General features: G+C 44.3%; 1 protein-coding gene across 2 annotated transcripts in view; it reads left to right on the top strand.

Moving 5' to 3' along the window:
• FAM20A (FAM20A golgi associated secretory pathway pseudokinase) overlaps positions 1–22,640 on the top strand; it is a 63,779-nt gene extending 41,139 nt beyond the window's left edge. The window contains exons 1-11 of one of the 2 annotated variants that reach the window (XM_016932821.3): positions 1,706–1,803; positions 4,377–4,561; positions 5,293–5,343; positions 7,819–7,897; positions 16,040–16,132; positions 16,951–17,066; positions 17,598–17,778; positions 18,800–18,909; positions 19,791–19,872; positions 20,361–20,420; positions 22,022–22,640. In XM_016932821.3, coding sequence (XP_016788310.2) covers positions 1,706–1,803; positions 4,377–4,561; positions 5,293–5,343; positions 7,819–7,897; positions 16,040–16,132; positions 16,951–17,066; positions 17,598–17,778; positions 18,800–18,909; positions 19,791–19,872; positions 20,361–20,420; positions 22,022–22,286 — 1,320 coding nt within the window. In that variant the 3' untranslated portion in view covers positions 22,287–22,640. Of the gene's footprint in view, positions 1–1,705; positions 1,804–4,376; positions 4,562–5,292; positions 5,344–7,818; positions 7,898–16,039; positions 16,133–16,950; positions 17,067–17,597; positions 17,779–18,799; positions 18,910–19,790; positions 19,873–20,360; positions 20,421–22,021 lie in introns of those variants that run through there. The other variant, XM_016932820.4, reaches the window with a different exon arrangement.
• The last annotated feature ends 4,383 nt before the right edge of the window (positions 22,641–27,023 follow it).

The raw sequence follows: 27,023 nt of genomic DNA, 5'->3' as shown, positions 1-27,023 counted from the left end.
ACTGGGGATTAGGTTTCAACATATGAATTTAGGGGTAACACAAACATTCAGACCATAGCAGGTTAATGATGTGATTTTCATACACTGGAATATGATGTGATGAACTTAACAAAGAATGAGGAGATTTCTGTGTACTGAATTGGAAAAATCACCAGAATCTATTGACAGGAAAATAAAGCAAGTTTCAGAACAGTGCAGATTTTATATTATCATACCTATAAAAATAAAAATGGAAAAAAACAATGGGGAAAAACACCAGCAACATTAGTTGCCTCCAGAGAGGGGAAGCGGGTTAACTCAGGGACAGGATGGAAGAGTCTTGACATTTAACATTTTGAGCCACGTAAATGCATTTGCTACTTAAAAAATAAGTAAAATCAAACGTTTTAAAATGCTCTTTTTTTCTGAAAGAAATACTCTTCTTTTTAGGAAACTATTTCCAAGGAAAATTCCAGTATTGCAGAGTCAGGAGCAAAGTGATTTCTACTTCTCCCCTGAAGATCATGTGATTTGTAACTAAGGTTTTATTTTTGTTGATGAAAGCAACAGCCATGAAGACTTTGTGCTTTATTTTTGTGATATATACTTTTTCTCTTTCCTTAAAAGTAAGGCCAGTGTTACCAGGCAATGGCCTCACTGTCCTACACAAATAGAAGGCAATACTATGGCATGGCTTTTGAGGGAAAATAAAAGTTTTCTTGCAGAGTATGAATAGTTTTCTAGATCTAATAAAAAATATTACTTAGGGTTATTTTTAAAAGAAATGAAAGCATATGCTTAAAATAAGAGCATTTAGCTTTTGAGCCTTTCTGTGAACAAAGTACGTATTCGTTTTTTATTTTTGAGTACAAATTGCCACAAACTTAGACACTTAGAACAACACCCCATTTGTCCTATAGGTCAGAAGTCTGGGAGAATGTTTCAGGCTGTTTTGCGTTGCTATAAAGAAATATCTGGCGAGGTGTGGTGGCTCACGCCTGTAATTCCAGCTCTTTAGGTGGCCAAGGCAGGCAGATCACCTGAGGTCAGGAGTTCAAGACCACCCTGGCCAAGATGGTAAAACCCCATCTCTACTAAAAATACAAAATTAGCCAGGCAAGGTGGCATGCACCTGTAATCCCAGCTACTCAGAAGGCTGAGGCAGGAGAATCGCTTGAACCTGGGAGGTAGAGGTTGCAGTGAGCCGAGATTGTGCCATTGCACTGTAGCCTAGGCAACAAGAGCAAAACTTCGTCGAAAGAAAGAAAGAGAGAGAGAGAGAGAGAGAAAGAAAGAAAGAAAGAAAGAAAGAAAGAAAGAAAGAAAGAAAGAAAGAAAGGAGGGAGGGAGGGAAGGAGGAAGGAAGGAAGGAAGGAAGGAAGGAAGGAAGGAAGGAAGGAAGGAAGGAAGGAAGGAAGGAAGGGAAGGAAAAAAGAAATACCTGAAGCTGGGTAATTTATTTAAAAAAAAAAAAAAGATGTAATTGGCTCATGGTTCTGCAGGCTGTACAGGAAGCATGCTGCTTCTGGTGAGGGCCTCAGAAAACTTACTCATGGCAGAAGGTGGTAGAGAACAGGCACATCACATTGGCAAGAGCAGGAGCACAAGAGAGTGAGCGGGGAGGTGCCATATGCCTTTAAACATCCAGATCTCACATGAACTCTGAGCAAGACCTCATTCATCACCAAGGAGATGGTGCTAAGCCATTCATGAGGGACCCACCCCTATGTTACAATTACCTCCCACCAGGCCCCACCTTCAACACTGGGGACTACATTTCAACATGAGATTTGGAGGGGACAGACATCCAAACCATATCCCATGGTATGACTCATTTTCTGCTAGGATCTCACAGGATTAAAATCAAGGTGTTGGTTGGCTGCATTTTCGTCAGCAGCTCAGGGGTCCTCCTTCAAGCTCATTCTCGTTGTTGGTAGAATTCAGTTCCTTGCCCCCATTTCCTTGCTGGCTTTAGCCGGGAAGCATTCTCAGCTCCTCATGGTGGCTTTCTGGTCCTTCCACTTGACCCAACAATAGTGGGTCTTCAAAGCCAACAATAGTGTGTCAAATGCTTCTGATGCCCTGGATCTTTTGGACTTCTGATAACAGCCAGAAAAAAAACTTTACTTTCAAGGGCTCATGCGATTCAATCAGGCCCACCTTGACAACCTCCCTAAATTCAACAATGCCATCAACACAGCATAATCATGGAGTGAGAGTGCTTCATAGTCACAGGTTCTGGAAATGAGGGCATGGAATCTTAGAGGCCAGTTTTAGAATCCTGCTTACCATAAAATCATGTTTTCTTAGAGATACGTGACATGATTTCCCAAAGATTTTCAGTCTTGGGTTACGTTCATACAAGGAAAACGCCATGAATGGGGGTGGTGATTACCGTATTCTCCTCTGCACTGGGCAATCACGTCTGGGGATATTACACTTAATTCTGGGTGTCAGAAATAGGAGAGAAATGGTGAAGCAAAACTGCCTTAGTCTGTTTGGGGTGCCGTAACCGATACTATAAACTGGGTGACTTGTAAACAACAGAAATGTATTTCTCACAGTTCTGGAGGCTAAGAAGTCCAATACCAGGGTGCTGGCAGATTCCATTTCTGGTGAGGCCTCTTTTCCCGGTTCACAGATGCTGTCTTCTTGCTATAACCTGACATGGCAGAAAGGGTGAGGGGTTTCTCTGGGGTCTCTTTTATGAAGGCATTAATCCCATTCATGAGGGCTACCCCCTCATAACCTAATCACTCCCCAGAGGCCCCATCTCCAATACCATCACCTTGGAAGTTAAAATTTCAACATATGAATTTGAAGGAAACATAAACATTCAGTCCATTGCAATCACTAAGATCACAAATGGATTCAAATCCCTGTGGTATATTTTATTTCCTTCCCCATAATACATCTATTTTTATTTTGATAGAAAAGTAATTTTTTTTTTTTTTTAAGTCAGAGTCTCACTCTGTCGCCCAGGCTGGAGTGCAGTGGCGCGATCTCGGCTTGCTGCAACCTCCACCTCCTGGGTTCAAGTGATTCTCCTGCCTCAGCCTCTCAAGTAGCTGGGATTACAGGTGTGCACCATCATGCCTGGCTAATTTTTGTATTTTTAGTAGAGACGGGGCTTTATCATTGTTGTCCAGGATGGTCTCAAACTCCTGACCTCAGGTGATCTGCCTCAGCCTCCCAAAGTGGTAATTTTTAAAACTCTCCACCAATGAGAAAATCGGACACGCCCAAATCTGCCATGTTTGTTTTGTTTTTCACCCCACCCCAGACCCGAGGTATACTATCACAGTTTGAGAAATAGGGATATATAGGAACTGCAAAACCCTGCCCCTATAATCCCACCTACCTCTCCCAATCAGCTTTTCCCAGCCAGATGACATCATACTAATTTGCCTTCCCTTCCAACCCAGAGGCCTCCGTCTTCTCATTCAACAGTGCATTTATTCAACCTGCCTCTCTCATCCCCAGATACATCCGTTTCTTGCCTACCTCTCACAGTGCTCATGTCCTTAATGCAGGAGTATCCTCCCTGTCCCCTTCAAGCCAAACACCCCCCCGTTCTTTAGGATCCAGCTGAAGTCTGCCTTCTTCACTGTGGTTGTCCTCAGGCTACTTCATCATGGATTCATCTTTTCCCTTCTCCAAAATGTTAAGGCGTTTCCATCTGAGCCACATGTTTAGCAGTTGATTTATAACAGCTTTGTATTTTGCTCTGGTTATTTCATAAACATACAACTTGTCTCCTAAATTACAGTCTACATCTCTAAATGGTAGAACCATCTTTTTTATTTTTCTCTTTTTTTCCTGGGAGAAAAGGCTACCCAAGCAGAACAAACAGTAAATGGCTCATTAATTCTTCTTTTCGTTTATAATCTAACTCAGCTTCCAGCCCCACTTAAAGATCTGCACCCTCTCTTCTTTTTATTCTCACCAATTGCCTTCTCCCCTCTATCTTCTGATTCTTTGGAACATAAAATACTGGGAAATGTAAGATAGAGAGTTTTAATGAGAAAGTGCATAAAGAGGCCCACAGTCTCACCCTGAGATCCCAGATTATATGAGGCCCTAGTTTTATTCTTAGCAATCTGCCTTTTTTCCTTCCCAGGATTTGTCCTGGTTTGTAATTAAGTATTTGTGTATGATATTATATAACTATGTGTGTGTTTGGCTCACTAGAGTGTAAGCCCTCTGAGGGTAAGAAAGGACCCCACAGGTGTTTTGCTCCCCAAGATATCCTAAGCACAGCTTAAAGCCTAGCCCTCATTAGATGCTTAATACACTTGTGGAATAAATGAAAGGATGAATAAAAAACTGCAGACAAGGTATCTTGGTGGGTCTTTGCATTCTTGTTCCTCTAATGAACAACTATCTGGCTCTTTCAGGCGACACAAGATGTACAGAGAGCAGATGAACCTTACCTCCCTGGACCCCCCACTGCAGCTCCGACTCGAGGCCAGCTGGGTCCAGTTCCACCTGGGTATTAACCGCCATGGGCTCTACTCCCGGTCCAGTCCTGTTGTCAGCAAACTTCTGCAAGATATGAGGCACTTTCCCACCATCAGTGCTGGTAAGGTTCATGGGATCAGGCAAGGGGGGACTGACTTTCTCCCAGAGAGTCTGGGTAAAGCATCCCAGGCTAGGCTCCAGAGTGGAACATTAGAAGCTTGACATGGACACCTGAGAGAAGAGGAACATATGCATTGATCTTTTTCCCTCTGGAAGAGATCCTATAACGATAATCTCATCCTGACCCCATAAGGAGGTATGCTGTTGTTTGGTACACCTAAAGGAAGGTTATCGCTACCATTTATTGAGTGTTGCTTTTGAAGCAGGCGACATTCTCTTTCATCCAAAGACCTTATGGCATGGATATTACCATTGCCATTTTACAGACAGGGAAACTGAGACACAGAAAGGTTAAGTAACTTGGCCAAGGACCTAGGGAGTGGAGCTGGAATTCAAACACAGGCCTGCTGATACCAAGTCTGTGCTGTCAAGCACTAAGACAATCTAAGTGACACAGCAAATTATTAGCAGAGACAAAAGCAGACTCAGTCTCCCAGCCAGGTATTGCTGGAGTGCCCACTGAAGGGCTAGAGAGCAGGGGTCTGGGACACAGCAGGGAAGGAGGCTACAGTCTCCTGGGCTCCAAGAGACCTCCTACGGAGTGGTCAAGGGCCCCAGGCTACATCACAGTCTCCCCTCTGGTGATCTGAACCAGAGTCAAGGGACCTCCATGTTGTAGGCTCTCCCAGGAACAAGACTGGAAGTTCTCATTGCCCTTCTCCTCCTTTGCAGATTACAGTCAAGATGAGAAAGCCTTGCTGGGAGCATGTGACTGCACCCAGAGTAAGTGACCTAGCCCCACCCCCACCCAGCCTCTTCACCCTCACAGCTGTGCAAACCCCAAAACCCACTCCAGTGGCGACCTTGGGCAAGAGTGGAAGGAGCATGGCTCTCTGCCTAACCTCTAAGAACTCAACGTTTCTCCCCATCCACCCACAACAAGAAAAAGCACTTAAGGGGAAGGGTTGTATAGGCCCCGCTGGGCAATGCGTGGCCCAGGAAAAGCATCATCAACATCACTGAGGAGCTCATCAGAAATGCAGAGCCTCACTCTCTTTCTGAATCAGAATCTGAATCTTAAGAAAATCCTCAAGTGATTGGAGCACGCTTTCAAATTCAAGAAGCAAATGGTGCCCACTATTGACAAAATATTAGAATCAGCCAGGCTCAGTGGCTCACACCTGTAATCCCAGCACTCTGGGAGTCCAAGGCGGGTGGATCACTTGATGTCAGGAGTTCGAGACCAGCCTGGCCAACAGTGAAAACCCGTCTCTTCCAAAAAATATAAAAAGTTAGACAAGCGTGGGAGGCTGAGGCAAGAGATTCACTTGAACCTGGGAGGTGGAGTTTGCAGTGAACTGAGATCGTGCCACTGCACTCCAGCCTAGGCAACACAGTGAGACTCCAGCTAAAAAAAAATATATATATGTGTGTGTATACATATATGTGTATATATATGTGTGTATATATATGTATATATGTGTGTATATGTGTGTATATATGTATGTGTATATATGTATATATGTGTATATATGTATATATGTGTATATATGCATATATGTGTGTATATATGTATATATGCATATGTGTGTATATATGTATATATGCATATATGTGTATATAGGTATATATGCATATGTGTATATATGTATATATGCATAAATGTGTGTATATGTATATATGCATAAATGTGTGTATATATGTATATATGTATGTGTATACATGTATATATGTATATATGTGTATATATATGTATATATGTGTATATGTATATATATGTATATATATGTGTATATATATGTATTAGAATCACTGGGGGAGCTTTAAAAAGTGCTCCTGCCTAGCCTCCACCCCCAGGGGTTTTGATTCAAGTTCAGACGGTGAGGCCCAGGTGATTCTAATATAGCCAGAGTTGAGACTCACTAGGATAAGTGATTAATGGCATCAAAAAGCTAGGACTGAGAGTGGCAGAGCTCCCCTCCAGGAGTGCTGTGACCTGGTTATAGGTGGGTCTGGACCCTAAAGCCCTCAGGCCAGTCATCACCAGCCATGAGTGGCCCCGTCCCTTTACTTCAATGTGTGGAACACACATCAGAAATGTCTACATGTGACTACATCTGATGGAGTGTGTCAAAATGTATTAGTCCATTTTTACACTGCTGTTAAGAAATGCCTGAGACTGGATAATTTATAAAGGAAAGAGGTTTAATTGACTCACAGTTCTGCAGGCTTAGCAGGAAGCATGGCTAGGAGGCCTCCGGAAACTTACAATCATGGCAGAAGTGGGAGGGGAAGCAAGGCACATCTCACATGGTGGCAGGAGAGAGAGGATGCAAAGGGGGAAGAGCCCCTTATAAAACCATGAGATCTCGTGAGAACTCACTATCACAAGAACGGCACAGGGGAAACTGCCCCATGATCCAACCACCTCTCACAGCATCCCTCCCTCAACAATTTGAGATGAGATTTGAGACAAGGGGATTACAATTTGAGACGAGATTTGGGTGGGGACACAAAGCCTAACCATATCACTAAGGTTTGAAAATAAAGGTTTACAGGGCTCCAGGCTTCCCTTTTCTTCAGTTAAGCACCTGCCTTGACCATTTTATAGAACACAAGGTGAGTGAGGTATTGTCCTGACCCTCCAGAACCAGGGAGAGGGTAAGAGAAGTGAGGTGCCCAGGATGCAAAATTTAAGGAAGTAGCACTCCCTGCACCTAAGAAGCCCTCACTTGCCAAGCCCTGGTCCCAGCCCAGGTGTACAGTCTTAAGTAGAAAGAGGCATAAACAAACTAGTCTAATATAACAGAAGGCATAAGTAGAATCTACAAAGGTGTAGTTGAAACACAAAGAGGAAAGGGTTCATTCTTCTTAGGAAAACATTCTTCGGGGTTTTCAGTAAATGTCTTCATTGTATTTTTTGCTCTTTTCCCATACCAGCAGAAAATGTACTTTTTTTTTTTTTTTCAAAATGGAGGTCTCACTATGTTGCCCAGGCTGATCTCAAACTCCTGGGCTCAAGCGATCCTCCCGCCTTCACCTCCCAAAGTAAAAAGTACTGTCTTGAGCCCCTGGATACCGTCACTATGGCCTGACACCATGGCATTTACCCTGCAGGCTATGGAGAGCACATCCTAGTCTTTAGGGTCTCATTACATAAGAGGAAAGCGAAGTCAGCTGGGCTTATTGAAGGAACAGAGTCACAAGCCTGGGCTGAGGCCCGGAAGCATGGTTAACTCACCCTTCTGCCTTTCACAGTTGTGAAACCCAGTGGGGTCCACCTCAAGCTGGTGCTGAGGTTCTCGGATTTCGGGAAGGCCATGTTCAAACCCATGAGGTAAGTGACTGCCTTCCTCCTTTCCACACCCAGTTGGGGTGGCCCTGGGAAGATTTGGACCAAAAACTAATAAAAGTGACCTAAAGTCTTTCTGCCAGTTATTCAGAGATTCTCTAATCTGCCCAAGCACAGAACTGTTTGGGGTGATAATAATAATAATAATAATAATAGAAAATACTAAGAGCTTGTCTTTATCAGGCCCTTACTATCATCTATGCCACACAATGACCTAAGTTGTGTCCTTGGTTCACGGGCAAGCTTATGAGCCAGATACTCTTACAATGTCCACTTTACAAATAAAGATACTGAGGCTGAAAGAGACCATCTCATCCCAATCTTCCAGCTGCAAACAGCGGACCCAGGATTCAAACCCAGGCATCTGGGTTGCTAAGTTCACACTCCACCACTTTAATTGATCCCCACCTTTTTCCAGGGAAAGCACTCTCTTTTTGACATCAAAAAGTTTACAGACTTGTATACCACAATACTTGTTTCAACTGAAAAACTAGACAATCAAGAAAGGCTACTAGGAAGTCAATTACATGTTTACATTAATTTATATTTTATTCATAACAACAGCAACTACATGCCTTGAAAATTTTGTAAAACATAGAGATGAGTGAAATAATATGTATTTAGTCCTTAGACAGAGCTTGGTGTGAGTTTGGGTTTCTGGCCCCCAAAGGATCTGCAGCCCATAGGTTAGGGTCTCCTAGAGTTCGGCCCCAGTGCCTTAGCCCAGGGGAATGCTCCTCCTTGAGATGATGAGGTGACCTGCAGAAAAGAAAATCGCCCCAAGAGGGGCCACGTTACCCAAGTCATGCTTTCCTCCAGAATGTGCTTCTTCCAGTGGAATACAATTAGACTGGCAGATTCCAAACCTTCAGCCATTCAAGGGGAGGCCCATTGAAAGCCCCAGTAGATGGTTCTAAGGGCAGGGCCTACTTGAATAAGCACCGAATAAAGAGTTTCAGTCCCAACTGCTTTGGCGAAAGCACCTCCTTAAAGAAGGGGTTGGAGTGGATCAGCTGCACGTTAGATTCACTTAAGGAGGCTTTAAAAATCCTTATGCCTGAGTCCCACCCTCAGGGAGTCCAGTGGACTAGCTCTGGGGGCTCTCCCTGTGATCCCAAGGCCCAGGCAACCTTGAGAACCACTGCCGTATAAAGAGTTCCTCTGCTGGGCACGATGGCTCACACCTGTAATCCCAGTACTTTGGTAGGCCAAGGCGGGTGGATCACCTGAGGTCAGGAGTTCGAGACCAGCCTGGCCATCATGGTGAAACCCCGTCTCTACCAAAAATACAAAAATTATCCAGGTATGGTGGTGCGTGTATGTAGTCCCAGCTACTCGAGAGGCTGAGGCAGAAGAATCTCCTGAACCCAGGAGGAGGAGGTTGCGGTGAGCTGAGATCGCACCACTGCACTCCAGCCTGGGCAACAGACGGAGACTCTCTATCTAAAAAAAAAAAAAAAAGTTCCCCCATTTTTCCTATGTGAAAGATCCAAAATCCTAGTTGTTAGATCAACTTAAAATTCTCCAGAAATGTACATGAGACAATTGAATGTCTGCTTATATTTATATTGATTTTAAAATCCCATCATATAAAACAGTATATAGATTTAGAAATATTGCTTTTGTTCTCCCACTATAGATTTTACTTGTCAAAAATCTGGGGAATTGGTTGTCATCATCACTTAGAGTCAAGTTGGGGGTGAATGTCAAATCAATATTAACTTATTTCCCCACTCCCCTCCCCCATCACCACCATCAACCTGTTGTAACCAGTTACACTAGGCAGTAAAACCAGCGCAAAGTCAAGTCATTCCAGGTTAATGTATCTGTCCCAAACAAAATAAAGTGGTTGACTAACTATGCCAGGACTTGAATATAGAGACTCCTTTCCAAGGGACAATTTCAGGAGAGACCTCATCTTGTATTCAGACATATAGAGTACTAAAATATGTAAATAAATACATTGTGTCCCTTTGAAATGACAGCTATAACAGCAAATACACATGGCAATTAGCAGAGGTTCCACAAGTAGACATGTGACTCTTTGGCACAATGCTCAGCTGAACACAAGAGTCACCAGTGAGGTTCTGGTTGTCATAGAGTTTAAATTATTGTTACAGTTAGTCGAGCACATATAATATATACTCAAAAGACAGCCCCAGTTAGAGAGAGGCAACCTAAGGAATACTGATAGAGAAACAGGAGATGTTAATGAGAAGCATAAAAGTAATGATAAATCTGCAAATGCACCACAAATCACCAGGTCCATAGATTCTGTTCTCCGAGCAAAATTTTTATGTGGCACAATAGGATGTCTCTAATATATATATATATATATATATATTTTTTTTTGAGATGGAGTTTTGCATTTGTTGCCCAGGCTGGAGTGCAGTGGCGCTATCTCGGCTCACTGCAACCTCGGCCTCCCAGGTTCAAGCAATTATCCTGCCTCAGCCTCCCAAGTAGCTGGGATTATAGATGTGTACCACCACACCTGGCTAACTTTGTATATTTAGTAGAGACAGGGTTTCATCATGTTGGCCAGGCTGGTCTTGAACTCCTGACCTCAGGCGATTCCCCTGTCTTGGCCTCCCAATGTGCTGGGATTCCAGGCGTGAGCCAATGCACCTGGCCGGATGTCTCTCATTTTTTAAAACTGGAAGCTAATATGCAATGGATGAGCTCCACTCTCAGTTCTTTTGTATCAGGGAGGAAAAACTGCTAGAACCTGTATGTAGCATTTCCTTTGCAGGAAAATAAATTAACATAACGCACAGCCTAATACATCTCTGCCTGGTCGGTTAAAACAAATACAGGCAGGCTGGGCACGGTGGCTCACGCCTGTAATCCCAGCACTTTGGGAGGCTGAGGCGGGCAGATCACGAGGTCAGGAGATCAAGATCATCCTGGCTAACACGGTGAAACCCCGTCTCTACTAAAAATACAAAAAATTAGCCGGGCGTGGTGGCGGGTGCTGGTAGTCCCAGCTGCTCGGGAGGCTGAGGCAGGAGAATGGCGTGAACCCGGGAGGCGGAGCTTGCAGTGAGCCAAGATCGAGCCACCGCACTCCAGCCCAGGCGACAGAGCGAGATTCTGTCTCAAAAAAAAAAAAAAAAAAAAAAATACAGGCATAGCTCGCTGTATCTGCGTTTCACTTTATTGTACTTTGCAGATACTAGGTTTTTTACAAAGTGAAGGCTTATGGCAACCCTGCATCAAGCAAGTCTATCGGTGTCATTTTCCCAACAGCATGTGCCCACTTTGTGTCTCTGTGTCACATTTGGTAATTCTCACAATATTTCAAACTTTTTTTTTTTGAGACAGAGTCTCACTCTGTTGCCCAGGCTGGAGTGCAATGGTTCAATCTCAGCTCGCTGCAACCTCCGCCTCCTGGGTTCAAGCGATTCTCTTGCCTCAGCCTTCCAAATAGCTGGGACTAAAGGCGCCACCCACCACACCTGGCTAATTTTTGCATTTTTAGTAGAGACGGGGTTTCACCGTGTTGGCCAGGCTGGTCTCGAACTCTCGACCTCAGGTGATCCGCCCACCTCAGCCTCCCAAAGTGCTGGGATTATAGGCATGTGCCACCATGCCCAGCTAATTTTTTCTATTTTTAGTAGAGACGGGGTTTCACTGTGTTGGCCAGGCTGGTCTCGAACTCCTGGCCTCAAGTGATTGCCAACCTTGGCCTTCCAAAGTGCTAGGATTACAGGTGTGAGCCACTGCGCCTGGCCTAAATGTGTGTTCTGACTGCTCCAACAACTTGCTGTTCCCCCAATCTCTCCCAGTCCTCGGGCCTCCCTATTCCCTAAGACACAACAATATTGAAATGAGGCCAGTTAGTAACCCAACAAGGGCCTCTAAGTGTTCACATGAAAGGAGGAGTGTCATATCTCTCACTTTAAATGGAAAGCGAGAAATTATTCAGGAGGCTAGTGAGCAAGGCACGTTGAAAGCCAATAAGCCAAAAGCTAAGCTTTTTGTGCCAGTTAGGCAAGTTGTGAATGCAAAGGAAAAGTTCTTGAAGGAAGCTAAAAGCACTGCTCCACTAAACACACGAATGATAAGAAAGCAAAACAGCCTCATTGCTGATATGGAGCAAGTTTAAGTTATCTGGATAGAATATGAAACCAGCCACAGCATTCCCTTAAGCCAAAGCTTAATCCAGAGCAGGGTTCTAACTCTCCTCAATGAAGGCTGAGACAGGTGAGAAAGCTGCAGAAGAAAACTTGGAAGATAGCAGAGGTTGGTTCACCAGGCTTAAGGAAAAAAGCCATCTCCATAACATAAAAGTACAAGGTGAAGCAGTAAGTGCTGATGGAGAAGCTGCAGCAAGTTATCCAGAAGATCTAGCTAAGATCATTGATGAACGTAGCTACACTAACAATAGGTTTTCAGTGTAGATGAAACAGCCTTCTATTGGAAGAAGATACCATCTGGGACTTTCCCCATAGCTAGAGAAGAAAAGTCAATGCCTGACTTCAAAGATTCAAAGAACACACATGTATACATATGTAACAAACCTGCATGTTGTGCACATGTACCCTAGAACTTAAAGTATAATAAAAAAATAATAATAATAATGATAAAGATTCAAAGGACAGGCTGACTCTCTTGTTAGGTGATAATGTCGCTGGGAACTTAAGTTGAAGCCAATGCTCAATTACCATTCAAAAAATCCTCAGGCCCTCAAGAATGATGCTAAATTTACTCTGCCTGTGCTCTAAATGGAGCCACAAAGCCTGGATGACCACACATCTGTTAACAGCATGGTTTACTGAATATTTTAAGCCCACTGTTGAGACCTTACTGCTCAGGGGAAAAAGAAAAAAAAAAAAAGATTCCTTTCAAAATATTACTGCTCATTGGTAATACACCTAGTCACTCAAGAGCTCTGCTGGAGATGTCCGAGGAGACTAATGTTGTTTTCATGCCTGCTAACACAACATCCTTTCTGCAGCCCACAGATCAAGGAGTCATTCTAACTTTCAAGTCTTACTTTTTTTTTTTTTTTTTTTTGAGACGGAGTCTCACACTCTCGCCCAGGCTGGAGTCCAGTGGCTCAATCTCAGCTCACTGCAAGCTCCACCTCCCGGGTTCATGCCATTCTCCTGCCTCAGCCTCCCGAGTGGCTGGGACTACAGGCGCCGGCCACCATGCCCGGATAATTTTTTGTATTTTTAGTAGAGACAGGGTTTCACCGTGTTAGCCAGGATGGTCTTGATCTCCTGACCTCGTGATCCGCCCGCCTCGGCCTCCCAAAGTGCTGGGATTATAGGCGCAAGCCACCACGCCCAGCCAAGTCTTACAATTTAAGAAATACGTTTCATAAGGCTATAGCTGCCACAGTTAGTGATTCCTCTGATGAACCTGGGCAAGGTCATTTGAAAACCTTCTGGAAAGGAGTCTCCATTCTAGATGCCATTAAGAAAATTTGTGATGCATGGAAGGAGGTAAAAATATCAACATTAACAGGAGTTTAAAAGAAGATTGATCTCAATCCCCATGGATGACTTTGAGGGGTTCAAGACTTCAGTGGAGAAGGTAACTGCAGATGTGGAAATAAAAGAGAACTAGAATTAGAAGTGGAGCCTGAAAATGTGACTGAATTGTTGCAACTGCATGATCAAACTTGAACAGATAGAGTTGCTTCTTTTTTTTTTTTTTTTTTTTTTTTTTGAGATGGAGTCTCGCTCTGTTGCTCAGGCTGTAGTGCAGTGGCACAATCTAGGCTCACTGCAACCTCTGCCTCCTGGGTTCAAACAATTCTCCTGCCTCAGCCTCCCAAGTAGCTGGGACTACAGGCATGCGCCACCATGCCTGGCTAATTTTTTGTATTTTTAGTAGAGACAGGGTTTCACCGTGTTAGCCAGGATGGTCTCAATCACCTGACCTTGTGATCCGTCCACCTCAGCCTCCCAAAGTGCTTGGATTACAGGCATGAGCCACCGCACCCGACCAATAAGGAGTGGCTTCTTATGGATAAGCAAAGAAAGTGGTTTCCTGAGATAGAATCTACTTCTGGTGAAGACGCTGTGAACATTGTTGAGATGGCCACAGAGGATTTAGAATATTATGCAAACTTAGTTGATAAAGCAGCAGCAGGGTTTGAGAGGACTGACTTCAATTTTGACAGAAGTTCTACTTTGGGTAAAATGCTATCAAACAGCATTGTGTGCTACAGATACATCTTTTGTGAATCGATGCAGCAAACTTCATTGTTGTCTTATTTTTAAAAGTTGCCACAGCCTCACCAACCTTCAGCAACCACCACCCCAGTCAGTCAGCAAAAAGATTATGACTTGCTGAAGGCTCAGATGAGTGTTAGCATTTTTTAGCAATAAAGTACTTTTTCCATTAAGATGTATACATTTTTCAGACATAATGCTATTGCATATGTATTGGACTCCAGTATAATAAAACATAACTTTTATATGCCTTGGGTGGGGAACCAAAAAATGTGCATGAATGACTTTATTGCCATATTTGCTTCATTGTGGTGGTCTAGAAGCAAATCTGCAATATCTCCAAAGTGTGTCTATACAAAAATTGTTCCAATTAGCCAGCTTTTTTCCCAAATACAATGCAAAACCCTCCAACATTCAGTGGCAGGACCAATTTTATCTATTTTTATACCATAACAAAGTGTAATCTACATTTTTATAAAATTCAGTCCAAAATCTAAAATACTATCATTTTAAAATGTATCTCTTGAAAAATTATGCATTTTGTATTTTTCTGTAAGTAATTTAAGGCGAACACCTTTTTTTTTTCTGATTAAAGAGAGAATGTAGAACTTTAACTTTGGAAAATAAACATTAGGAACATAAAGATTTATATTTTTAAAATGTAATGTATACAATATAATGTGCAATGAGACGTGCATTAGTGCTTCTCAAAGTATGAGAAGCACTGATCTAAAGTAAAAACAACCTCTGAATTTAAAATTACTTATCTTACATCATACAAAAATGAGAAAATGTTTTAGAAGACCCTAAAAGGTGTCTGAAAGATGATATGTTCCTACAGATGGGGCTCAGGAATTAAAACGAGACTGGGAAGAGGGATTGTCCCTGCTAGCCTGGACATCCAGTGATGATGATGAGAAGCTGGCCAGGCCTGAGCACGGAGGGTTGTGCTGTAATGGTGGCTGCACCTTTTAAAATAGAATCTCTACTTTTGGCAGCACCTCACTGTGGTTTCCAGGACTCACTCGTGTTTTTTGGCAAAATGCACAACACGGTTTAAATTGCCAGTGCTTCTTATTTATAGATTTCTGCAACACTACGTTTATTTACATCTAAATCGCCTTGCAGTCGTTTCAACAGTCCCACACAGTGGATTATAAAATTATTCGAAGATCATCTTCTTCCATGTTTATTAGCCTCGAGGCAAAGTCAGCCTAGAGGCCAGAACTCACACCACAAGGCCCTTAATGATTAAAAAGCACTTTCATGAATGTACACACCCAGCAGGCCCCACCACTCTCAGGCAGCCTGGTGCTTTTCAGGAATTCATTAGAGATTTAATGTATATAAATCAATATCCTCTGCACCAGCTGCCCCCAGCCCTCATGATCCGGCTGTGTTTCTCTGAGGGGATGATGGTCCACGTATTTCCCCCACACCCCCCTAAGACCCAGAACTTTTCTGTTCTTCAACCCCAGCATACTAAGTTGCATTTCTGGGCCACTTTTCCATTACCAATTCCTGGCTCATACCCCATCTTTCTTCATCCTTGGACATCTGGATCTGCACTACCTCTGGTTCTGCTAACCATTCCCCTCTCTTCTGTTTATACCTGCAGAAGAATGTCTATTTCTTCCCTCTCAACTGCTGGGTTTTGAAAATAATCAGCCACTGTCACCAAAGCTTCTTAAGCAGGAAACTTGGTATTGGTGGTGCCTGCAGGACAGTGTCTTGCAAGAAGCCTGTCTCCTCCCACTTTGCTTGTCTTCTCCTGGCGAAGGGAGCCACAGGCCATTCCTGACTTGCCGTGCCATCGCCTGTGTGTACATGAAAAGCATAAAAGCCCGTTTTCCTTTCTCGCTGGTCATGCTCATCAGCTCTCTTCTCAGGCTCCCAGCTGAAGTCTGAGTCCAGGGCGTGATTCCTTCCTTCCTTCCAGACAGCAGCGAGATGAGGAGACACCAGTGGACTTCTTCTACTTCATTGACTTTCAGAGACACAATGCTGAGATCGCAGCTTTCCATCTGGACAGGTAGGGTCTGGCCCCATGGAGATGGCATTGCCTATAAGGACCAATCCTCTGGGAGGGGTGGCTAGACAGACCCTCAGGTGGGAACTCCCTGGCATTTCTTCCTTCTGGCTTTCTATCTTCTTCGTGCCTCATCGTGGTGTCTTTGAACTCAAAATGTCCCATGCAACCCCCCAGGTTGAAAAACACAAGGCCTTTTAATGAATGCAACGAAAAGAACAATTTACAAAGAACACGCTTCCCGCCATGCTGCTTGGGGCAGTTGCTCTAGTTTCCTGATCTGAGAGCGAGGAGAATGCACCCACTCCTATTTATCCAAGGAGTCTCACTGTTATGATATTAGGTGAAAGCACATTCCTAAACATTCCACTCCCTCTATTTGCTCAGTCATTGCTACCCAAAGTGTGGTCTGTAGCGTCATGGGCACTTCCAAGAAGCTTTTTAGAAATAAGGAATCTCAGCCCCACCCTAGAACCACTCAGTCAGACCCTGTATTTGAACAAGATTGCCAGGTGACTCACAGGAACATTAAAATATGAGAAGCACTGACCAAGAACACAGTTGGGATGGTGGGAAGGTTTGCCCAGGAGGCTTGACGGAATAAGGATTCATTTTCAACTCCATCTCCACTCCTTTAGACCTAGGTTTAAAGGCCCAGTGTTGACCTGGGCACTACCAGCTCAACAGTGCAGAGTCACGCCTCACTGGCCACCCTCCTGGGTACACCAGCCAATTCCTAATGTGCACTGGCCGGGGGACAAAACCCCTCCTCCTCACTCCCTGATCATCCCTCAGATGGAACAGAGCTTCCTCTCTTGCAGGATTCTGGACTTCCGACGGGTGCCGCCAACAGTGGGGAGGATAGTAAATGTCACCAAGGAAATCCTAGAGGTCACCAAGAATGAAATCCTGCAGAGTGTTTTCTTTGTCTCTCCAGGTAGAGTACTGGCCCGAGTGATATTCCGGGTCTGAGTAGATCGTAAGCCAGAGTGTCCACCCCTCCATTCATCAGTGGCCTGACACCCTGCTGCTAGCACTATCCATTACTGGGATGGGCGTATGAAGTTGTAAGACACTCCCACCATGGTCTGCCTGACCATAACACAAGATGAACTGGATGGGAAAGGTTGTGTTTGAGATGCTACCTAGTCTGTGTGGGCATTGACCCTACAATGCTGGCCTCCCCGGAACCAGAGGTTATCCACCCAGGGTAATAAAGAGTGTTCTACTCATAAGGATAGAATGCAGTGAGGTTGGGACATTTGAAAGCAGGTACCCAGGAGGTTCAGCTTAGTAGCATTCACACCCTCACTTCTGGAAAAGTCAATGTTTCCTTCTTCTTCTGCCTCTTCCCGAGCTGTGAGTTCAGGGTTTCCCTTCCCTCCCAGTGGATTTCCTAGGCCAGGAAGATGTCATGCCTCCAGAGCCCTCCACTTACTCCTTCTCCTCTCTCCTCCCCATCCTCCAGCGAGCAACGTGTGCTTCTTCGCCAAGTGTCCATACATGTGCAAGACGGAGTATGCTGTCTGTGGCAACCCACACCTGCTGGAGGGTTCCCTCTCTGCCTTCCTGCCGTCCCTCAACCTGGCCCCCAGGCTGTCTGTGCCCAACCCCTGGATCCGCTCCTACACACTGGCAGGAAAAGAGGAGTGAGTTGGTCCCCAGGCCACACAGCCCAGTCCTTGACAGTAGCCACAGACCCTGTACCAGGGACTTGTTGCTAGCTTGGCTTTTGAATCTGAAAAGCTGCCTCAATACTCCTTTGCCCCATTTCATATTGATCCTGGGATCAGCAGGCCTGGGTCTGTTCTCTCCCTTTAGTTCATTTATTCAGTTCTAAAGAACCTTCCATATACCCAACACTAGGTATTATGGGATACAGAAATGGAAGACTCAGACTCTCTCCTTGAGAAGCTCCTTGGTCTAGTGGGGAGAACAGACATGTAGCCAGATCACGAAAACACAGCACAGCACTTGCTATAACCAGGGAGCACACGAGAATCCCATGGGAGGGACACCTGGTTCCCCTGAGCAAGCCCTGGGAGACCAAGGACCTCACTGCTGTATCCCCAGGACCTAGCACCCTCCCTGGCACATAGCAGGTACTCCACACTAGCTGACTGAGTGAATCGATCCATCAGTCAAGCCGTCATGATCATAGTGGGAAAAGAAGTAACCAGGCAGAATTTCTGGAGGACATGACAGATCCTAAGGGACTCTGTGAAGGCTGAGAAGAGCCCTCGGATGAAAATGGGCATCGGAGCATTGTAGGCAGAAAACCATGTGTGAGAGAGAAAGGGCAGGAACAGCCCATGGAGGTGCTATGAGTGGCGCAGGGTCCAGGAGGCTTGGTGAGAGGGACTGTGGAGGGACGAGGAAGCAGGTGAGGGTCACTGCCTCCTCCTTTCCTGCCTGCCCCGACCTCTACCCTCTGTATCCCAACCATGGGTTTAGTGTCCACCAGGACTTAAAGTACCCAGGACCTTCTCACCACATGGAATATGCAGCCTTACGCGTCCTTGCCCAGGGCCTTTCTGAATTTTAGAAGCTGCCACCAGCCCAGGGCAGGATCAGGGAGGCAGGGATTGGGGGGCAGGGGGAGGTGCGGGGAGACCCCCGACACCCTGCCATCTTGGCTTTTCCAGCCCCAGGACTTCTTCTCCCCCTCAGGTGGGAGGTCAATCCCCTTTACTGTGACACAGTGAAACAGATCTACCCGTACAACAGCAGCCAGCGGCTCCTCAATGTCATCGACATGGCCATCTTCGACTTCTTGATAGGTAGGTCCCCACAGGCAGGCCCCCAGCAGAAGTGGGCTCTGCTGTGTGGCTGGGGTTCCCCGTGACCTTGAGCACAAACTTACAAACTGGTTCATGAGGACTGAGTAACTCTGCACCTCCCACAGCCTCAGAAGTGGCGGAGGTCCCAGAGGACAGAAGGTAACAGGCTCCCCTCTCTTCAAAGAACTGGAAGAAGCTCAAGGGTCGTCACTCATAAGGCAGGCATCTCACCCTGCCACGGGCCTGAGTGGGCGTCAGATTGGAAGTTGTATGTTCACTTCACCAAGTGAGGGGAAACCAGGTAGGAAGGGAAGAAAGTACACAAATATGTAGCAGGGAGGGCCTCAGGCGAGGCCACAGACACACAAGACTAGTAATTCCACCTTCCAGGCCCACAGGGACTTCTAGGGAGACGAGACACTTACGAAGGTGGCCGTCACACAGGAGCTTAGGTCGGAAGCAAGTCAGACAGCTGGCTCATCATCGTGCCTTTCAGGAAGTTTAGCTGTGTCTGTTTACTATAACCAGGCTCAGCTGAGGATCTCTGGGCTGAGGAAAGCCAATGTCCATACATACACGAGGTGCAAAGGTGACTTTCTGCACATTCAAATCTCTGGCCAAAGGCTGGGGTAGGGGCAGGGGCAGGGGTGAAAGCCTTAGACTTGAAACCAGTCCATTTAGGGTTTGCTTGTTTCGCTTCCTTCTCCCTCCTGCGGCTGCTTCACTGATGGCCCTGAGGAAATGACAGTGTGAGGCCCAGCTTCGTTCAGATCCCTGCCTCTCAAGTGATGACAGGCCTCCGTTCCCTGGAGAGAACTCAGGTCAGGAGCACCTGTCCCCCTGGCCTGCTGGTTCCAGCTAAGTCCTCCCCTCCTTCACAGGGAATATGGACCGGCACCATTATGAGATGTTCACCAAGTTCGGGGATGATGGGTTCCTTATTCACCTTGACAATGCCAGAGGGTGAGCTTCCCCATGTGTGTTCAACACTCCCCTCTCCCAGATGTGCTGCTCTGTGCAGCCAGCTGCTCAGGGGAAACAGACGCCCTGCAAATGGGGGCCTCCACCACCACGTGCCTTGTCTCCTTCGAGCCCGGCTTCTTCCATTTCCTTCTTTCTCTTTACCTTTGCAAGAACCACTTGATCCTCCTCCAGCCTGAGAGCACTCGTGTGCCCTCTAGTGAAAGAGGGTGAGGGTTTCGAGAGCAAGGTGCATCCTCAGTGGCTGGCCCTCTGCAGCTAGTGAATGAATGAAGGACTGCTTAGCTCTAACATCTCTGTACAGAGGCTTTTGTGATCTGACTGGGGAGAGGGGCTGGAGAGGCAGCTGCCATGATCCCTGGCATTTTACCCCAATCTCTGATTCACAAAATGCTGAGAGGAGAGAGGAAGCCTCAGGGGAATGCAAAGGATGCTGCCGGCCACCCATAAAAGCCTGTTTCTCCTCCTAGGTTTGGACGACACTCCCATGATGAAATCTCCATCCTCTCGCCTCTCTCCCAGTGCTGCATGTAAGTTTTCCTGCAGCAGATAATACGGGCAAGTAACAGTTGTGACCCTTCATGCTGCTTGCAGCCGAGGTCTGAAGGGCTTCATCAGTTTTCACTGGTCCAGGACGTAAGTGGGTAGAATGACATGAATCACCTTATTTCCTACACATTTGTGCACTGCATGACATCTCAGCCAATGACAGACTGCATATATAACGGTGGTCTCATAAGATTATATTAATAATATGGTATTTTTACTGCATTTTACAGTTTTACTATCTTTTCTATGTTTATATACACAGCTATCCACCACTGTGTTGTAAAGGTTTGTAGCCTACAAGCAGTTATCATATAGCCTAAGAGTGCAGGAGGCTACACCATCTAGGTTTGTGTGAGTACACTCTCTGATGTTCACACCGTGACAAAACCTGCGCTTAAGGATACATTTCTCAGAACATATCCCCATCACTAAGCGATTCATGACTGTACTACAACTATCAAAATTTCCCCCACAATGTTTTGTCTTTTTCATCCTTCCACATAGGATGAATTAGGATTTAATCCTTTAAACCTTTCAACTGCCAACTTTAATCGTTGACCCACTCAGATAATCACCTATTTTTGCAGTCTGCTGGGTTTTGATATTACTAATCAGACCTCTGCCTTGCCCAGCATTCATATCGGCTCATAAATATTACTACTTGATCACCATCTAAGCAAAACCCTGATTAAAGTCCTGTAAACCTGTGCAGACTGGAAGAAGGCACGAAGGCCCTTGCTTGGCCACCATTTCTCTAGAGAATGTCTAACTTACTTCCACACTTCTCCAGTGTTTCAGCCAGGCTTGTAAAATTGACCACCTGCTCAGCTGCAGTATGCAGAGCTAATTATAAATATGATATTCACACCTAGCAAAAACATCTCATTTGTTTCCAGCTGGAAAACTCGGAGCAGAGCATGAGTATTCTTCATCTATGTCTTAGGTTAATTTAAACATGCTTCCCTCTGGCCTCCCTTCCCTGCCTCCGGAGCAGGACTGGATGAGCAGTACCTGTTTTTGACAAAAGTCAATTAAGCTGCTTACACATCAGAGTCCAGGTCAGATTCCCACATAAAAAGAAACTGAAATCCTAAAGATGGGTCCTACCACATTTTCATCTCTGTGATTTTAAAATCTGACACACAGAAATAAAGTTAGCAAGAAACAACTTAAAGGCTGGCAGTACTGGGGGATTTTGAGACAGCAAATAGCTCATCAATTCACCTACTAGAAACTTCTCCCATTAGCTTTAAATCTCCTTGAAAAATCCTAAGTATCACTTTGGTTTTGATTCCCTTAGCGTTGTCAGAGAAAATGCATACAGCCCAGCATCACCATTATTAGAGCACAAATGGCTATGCAGGCTCTTGACCAAATCGCAATTGGGCAAAGGACTGCAGGATACTGGATTTTGCCTTTCATTTGTTCCCTTTTTACCTGGTTTCCATTAAAATGTGCCTGAGAAGACACAAGGAGAGGCGCCAAGAGTATCAGCTACAACAGCTGTTTGTGGGGAAAGAAGGTCAGGCAAGTTATTTTCTTTACATTTGCTTATTTGGTTCCTATAACTTTGTCTTTTCAGGATAAAAAAGAAGACACTTTTGCACCTGCAGCTGCTGGCCCAAGCCGACTACAGACTCAGCGATGTGATGCGAGAATCACTGCTGGAAGACCAGCTCAGCCCTGTCCTCACTGAACCCCACCTCCTTGCCCTGGATCGAAGGCTCCAAACCATCCTAAGGACAGTGGAGGGGTGCATAGTGGCCCATGGACAGCAGAGTGTCATAGTCGACGGCCCAGTGGAACAATCGGCCCCAGACTCTGGCCAGGCTAACTTGACTAGCTAAGGGCTGGAAGAGTCCAGTTTCAGAAAATACGCCTGGAACCAGAGCAGTGGACTCGAGTGCCGACCCTGCGTCCTCACCTCCACCTGTTAATGCTGGGAGTCAAGTCAGCTAGGAAGGAAGCAGGTCATTTTCTCAAACAGCAAGTGGGGCCCACGGAACTGGATCTTTACTCCTTGGTGCATCGCTTCTGTCGTGCATTGCCTTGCTCCGTTTTTCCCAAAAAGCACTGGCTTCATCAAGGCCACCGATGATCTCCTGAGTGCACTGGGAAATCTGGGTATAGGTCAGGCTTGGCAGCCTTGATCCCAGGAGAGTACTAATGCTAACAAGTCAAATAAAAGGACATCAAGTGGATACCTGACTTCTCCGGATCCTTATTCTATCTACAAGTCAAAGATAACTCCTGGTCCAGACAAAACACCTGGCCTATCATAAGCTGACTAAAAATCTGCACTTTGGGCCAGCGCAGGCAACAGTAACTCTGACAGGTTCAAATTAGACCTCACACTTTCTACTCATATTCTAGTCACTGGCCCCATCTGAATCAGTAATCCCTACTGCCTGGTCCTGGAGTAACTTCTTAGAGATATTATTACAAGTGGCAAAAATAAAAGAGGGATTTGCTAAGAATATCAGAAAAGGAGTGTTCCAATTTGAAGAGTATTACAATTGAAATAACATCAAATATGTCACACTAAGCAGCCAGTAACAAAATAAATAATTACAATGAAGGAAAAAAAAGGAAAGTCCTCCAAGGTCAGGATGGCATGGGAACAGGCCTAGCAGGGACACAAGCCTGGAGTAAGGCAGGAAAAGAGCCAAGGCTGACCACAGCCCACCAACCACAATCTTCTTCCCTAAGACCCCAGGATTGTCCCCGGCCCATCCCCAAAAGAAGAAAGGGGCTATGTGGAAAGGTGAGGCCCTCTAGATGCCCCTCCCTGTGACGGCTGGCTCAAAAAAGACTAAGTCAGGTTTTTTATTGAAGCCTCCCTTAGAAGAAAGTGTAGTAGGGATTCCTTGTCTCCTCTACCTTCTCCCTACTGACTTGCTGATATCTGAAACTCCTTTTAATAGGAGGCTTTGTTTCTTATTCCATAATTAATAACCGAAAACACAAAGGACAGTAAGGTCTTCATTCCATAGAGTGACTAGTCAGTCAACAGAAGTAAAAATGCCTCATTTCATCAAATCAACTTTTCCAGTAAAGGCCAGAGTTCAAATACTGTAAGCATGAGAGTAGAATGGAGCTGTCACTAAAGAGAGTACAAGGTCAAGAACCAGAAATGTCTCCAAGCTTTCTGCAGTGTGAGCAAAGATAGCCTCAACTGGACAAATAACACTTCTGACCCCGTGGTACCCCCACATGACTGGTATGCTGCCCCTGGACTTTGTGTCTCTCTAAAATCACTACCATTCACTGAGATCTGACCAGGTGAGGCACTCACCAACGCTACAGAAGCAACACACAGGTTTCCAATCCTCTCAAACACAGATACAACCCCCATCTTCCAATGTGCACGGAAGAACTTTAAGGCTCAGAGAGAGTAAGCAAAATCACACAATTTAGTGGTTTAGACCTATTCCAAAGTCTTCTTTTCACTGTAACACAAAACCCAACAGTATCCCACCCAATTTATGAAGTCAAATTTGTTTGCTTAAAAAAAAAAATCAGCTGGGCATGGGCTCACACCTGTAATCCCAGCACTTTGGGCCTAAGCAGGCAGATCGCTTGGGCTCAGGAGCTCGAGACCAGCCTGGGTAACATGACAAAACCCTGTCTCTACAAAAAAATACAAAAAAAAAAAAAAAATTTTTTTTTTAAATCAACTCTTTAACAGAGAAACCTTAATCCCAAAGATTTCCTTCACTGTTGTGGCCCTACTGCAGCATAGGGCTCCCCACTTCATTCACAGTCTCTCCTGCTTCAAGTTGTTTCTTCCCTGTGGATGAAGAACCAGGAGATCACACACAGAAATGGGAAAATATCTGGGTAAAAACGTTCAAAGAATAGCACAAAATGGTTTGGGACTTCCAAATAAGACTCTCAGGAAAGTCGGCTACAGCTCTACCTCAAAACCCGCCACCTCCTATAACGAAGGACCGGTTTTCCAATGGCCTATATACACATTTTGCTGCACTCTACAAACAGAAAGCAATAGGCTTGAATTTCACCATGATATGTGGTACACCTACCTTATTATTCACTTATCTTTCAACCTTCCATTACTTTTTGATTAGTAACAAAATTAAGACTCATTTCTCAAAAATATCAGAAAACCAACCATTTCATTCTTACTCGAGTTCTTCCAACGTGTTCATTTTGAACTGTTTACGTCCCATGAAATAAAAAGTCTCGACTCTGAGAACTTTTCAAGTTACTACTGACAGCAAACTAAAAAATGAACGGGAACTGTACAGCATGTAAATTGATGGAAAGAGGCATTTGGAAGAATTCGTTTTAGCCTTCTCAAAAGTCAGGAAGACAATATGAGTTTGAATATTACAAAAAAAATAGTCATTCTCTTACGAGTTAGTTTTATGTTCCATAAAGTCACCACAAACACTGCATTGGCAAATACTGAACATTGCTCCTAGGGGAAATACAGGGTTAGGTTGCTGGGAGTCTCTAGTTACATTTTTATTGACCGATCAATACATAATCTTGCTGTGTGCGTGTTTTATGTTAACGCATGTTTAAGACACTTTATTTAATATATACTGATTCATTAACATTGTACTCATGGCAAACAGCACTGTAACCCAGACCTAAAAGAAACATCCAATATACATATTTTCTACATATGGCACAACACAGCCTTCCTGCACTTAGGAACACTAGTCAGCACTTCATCACTACACTTAGGGGCTTTTAATAGTGAAATCACCAACAAAAAAAAAAATACAAAAATGCAAAAAAAAAAAAAAAAAAAAAAAAGGCACTAAAAAGACCCAAGAAAAGGACACTTATTCACAGTATGAAAGATGAAACAAAGCTGAGCATCCCTTCGTTCCACCTCAGTTGGGAACATGCGTGTTGGGAGGCTCAAACTTTTCACTTCCCAGCTCATGTCTGCAAAAGCCCTGTGACTTTTGATTTTGGGGTTACAAATAAAGTTTAGCAAGTAGGTAAATTACAAATACAGAATCCATGAATGATAAGGATCAACAGTTAACTCATTTGAGATTAACAAAGATTAAAAAAAGCCCTCCATCTAGTGGCAACCTTTAAAATCACACAGCTACTTAAGCAAAATTGGCAGAACTTTCACATAATGAAAAAATCTTACTCAGCGGTTTTGGTTTTAGGTGTAGTCAAGATGAAGTCACAGCTCTGAACTTATGTCAAGAAACAAATGTTAGCGGTACATGTACATAACAATGCTGCTTTCTATGTAAAAATCACATAGCATAGGAAGGAAGAGATTTAAGAAATTCACATAGCTACAGCCTTTACTGATAGCTATTATAATAATACCTTTGGGAGACGGGCACGCTGGCTCACACCTGTAATGCTAGCACTTTGGCAGGCTAAGGTGGGCAGACTGTCTGAGTTTAGGAGTTCGAGACCAGCCTGGGCTACATGGCAAAACCCCACCTCTACTAAAAATACAAAAAACTAGCTGGGTGTGATGGCACACATCTGTAGTCCCAGCTATTCCAGAGGCTGAGGTACAAGAATCACTTGAATCTGGGAAGCAGAGAGGCTGCAGTGATCACGCCACTTCACTCTAGCCTGGGTGACAGAGTGAGACCATCTTAGATAGACAGATCGATAAATAGACAAATAGACAGATAAAAACGTACCTTTGGGAACAAATTAAATGGTTATCTAGCCATTGCTTCTTGATGTTGTCTTAGCCCATCTAAACATATACTGCCAGGGCCTAACATAAGTACAAAAGGTTCAGCTATTATTTGTGGTTAGAGATAAAGAAGTATGAAGAAAACTGACATGCTACTTCAATTTTTAAATGTCAATATTTAAATCATTAAAAAATAAAAGAAACAAAAAAAAGAGTCTACTTGGGCCACTGTTTAGAGAGAATTCAACTATAACCAGGACTGTCAACCCAGAGAAATTTTCTTTAGTTATATTCTATCGTGACTCTAAAGGTTTCAAAATCCAGAGGACGGGGGGAAGGGATTACTGAATCTAGAAAAGGTACACATGTTCAAAGCAACACAATTTAAAGAATGCTCTTCTAACATACAACACATCTCCAATTTCACTGGATGTGAAGAAATACCAATACACTAATGAATACAACTTAATCATCTCACTCCTCAGAAATCTAAGCGCATCAGAAATAAGGCTTTATATATGCAAAATATAAAAGTATCCCTAAGTAACATTAAATGTATATATTAAATTTATACCAAAGAGTATGCTAATCTAGAAATGATGTTTCCCCATTAAGTCTGGGAAAGTTCCAAGGCCACAGAACCAATCTGTCTTCAATCAAAAGGAAATCTTTAGCTTTTGACTGAATTTTTTTCTTTCCATGACTAAGTAAATAAATCTGCTACGTCTCAATTACCCTTTAAGCAAGATTTTGAGATCCACTCTTTGACAAACTGAAAAGCACTGGAAATAAACATTGCTCTTTCAAAACACCGATCCCATAATTCACTTTCCCCCTTTTCATTTTTGCCCACCAGAGTAGACTTTCGGGGAAGGACAGAGAGAGGAAAGACGGAAAGGAGAAAGGGAAGAAAAACTGATTCATTTAAGAA

Source organism: Pan troglodytes, chromosome 19 (assembly GCF_028858775.2).
Source record: "Pan troglodytes isolate AG18354 chromosome 19, NHGRI_mPanTro3-v2.0_pri, whole genome shotgun sequence".
NCBI lineage: Eukaryota > Metazoa > Chordata > Mammalia > Primates > Hominidae > Pan > Pan troglodytes.
Note: the sequence above shows the minus strand (reverse complement) of the source record. Positions and strands in the feature narration are given on the sequence as shown.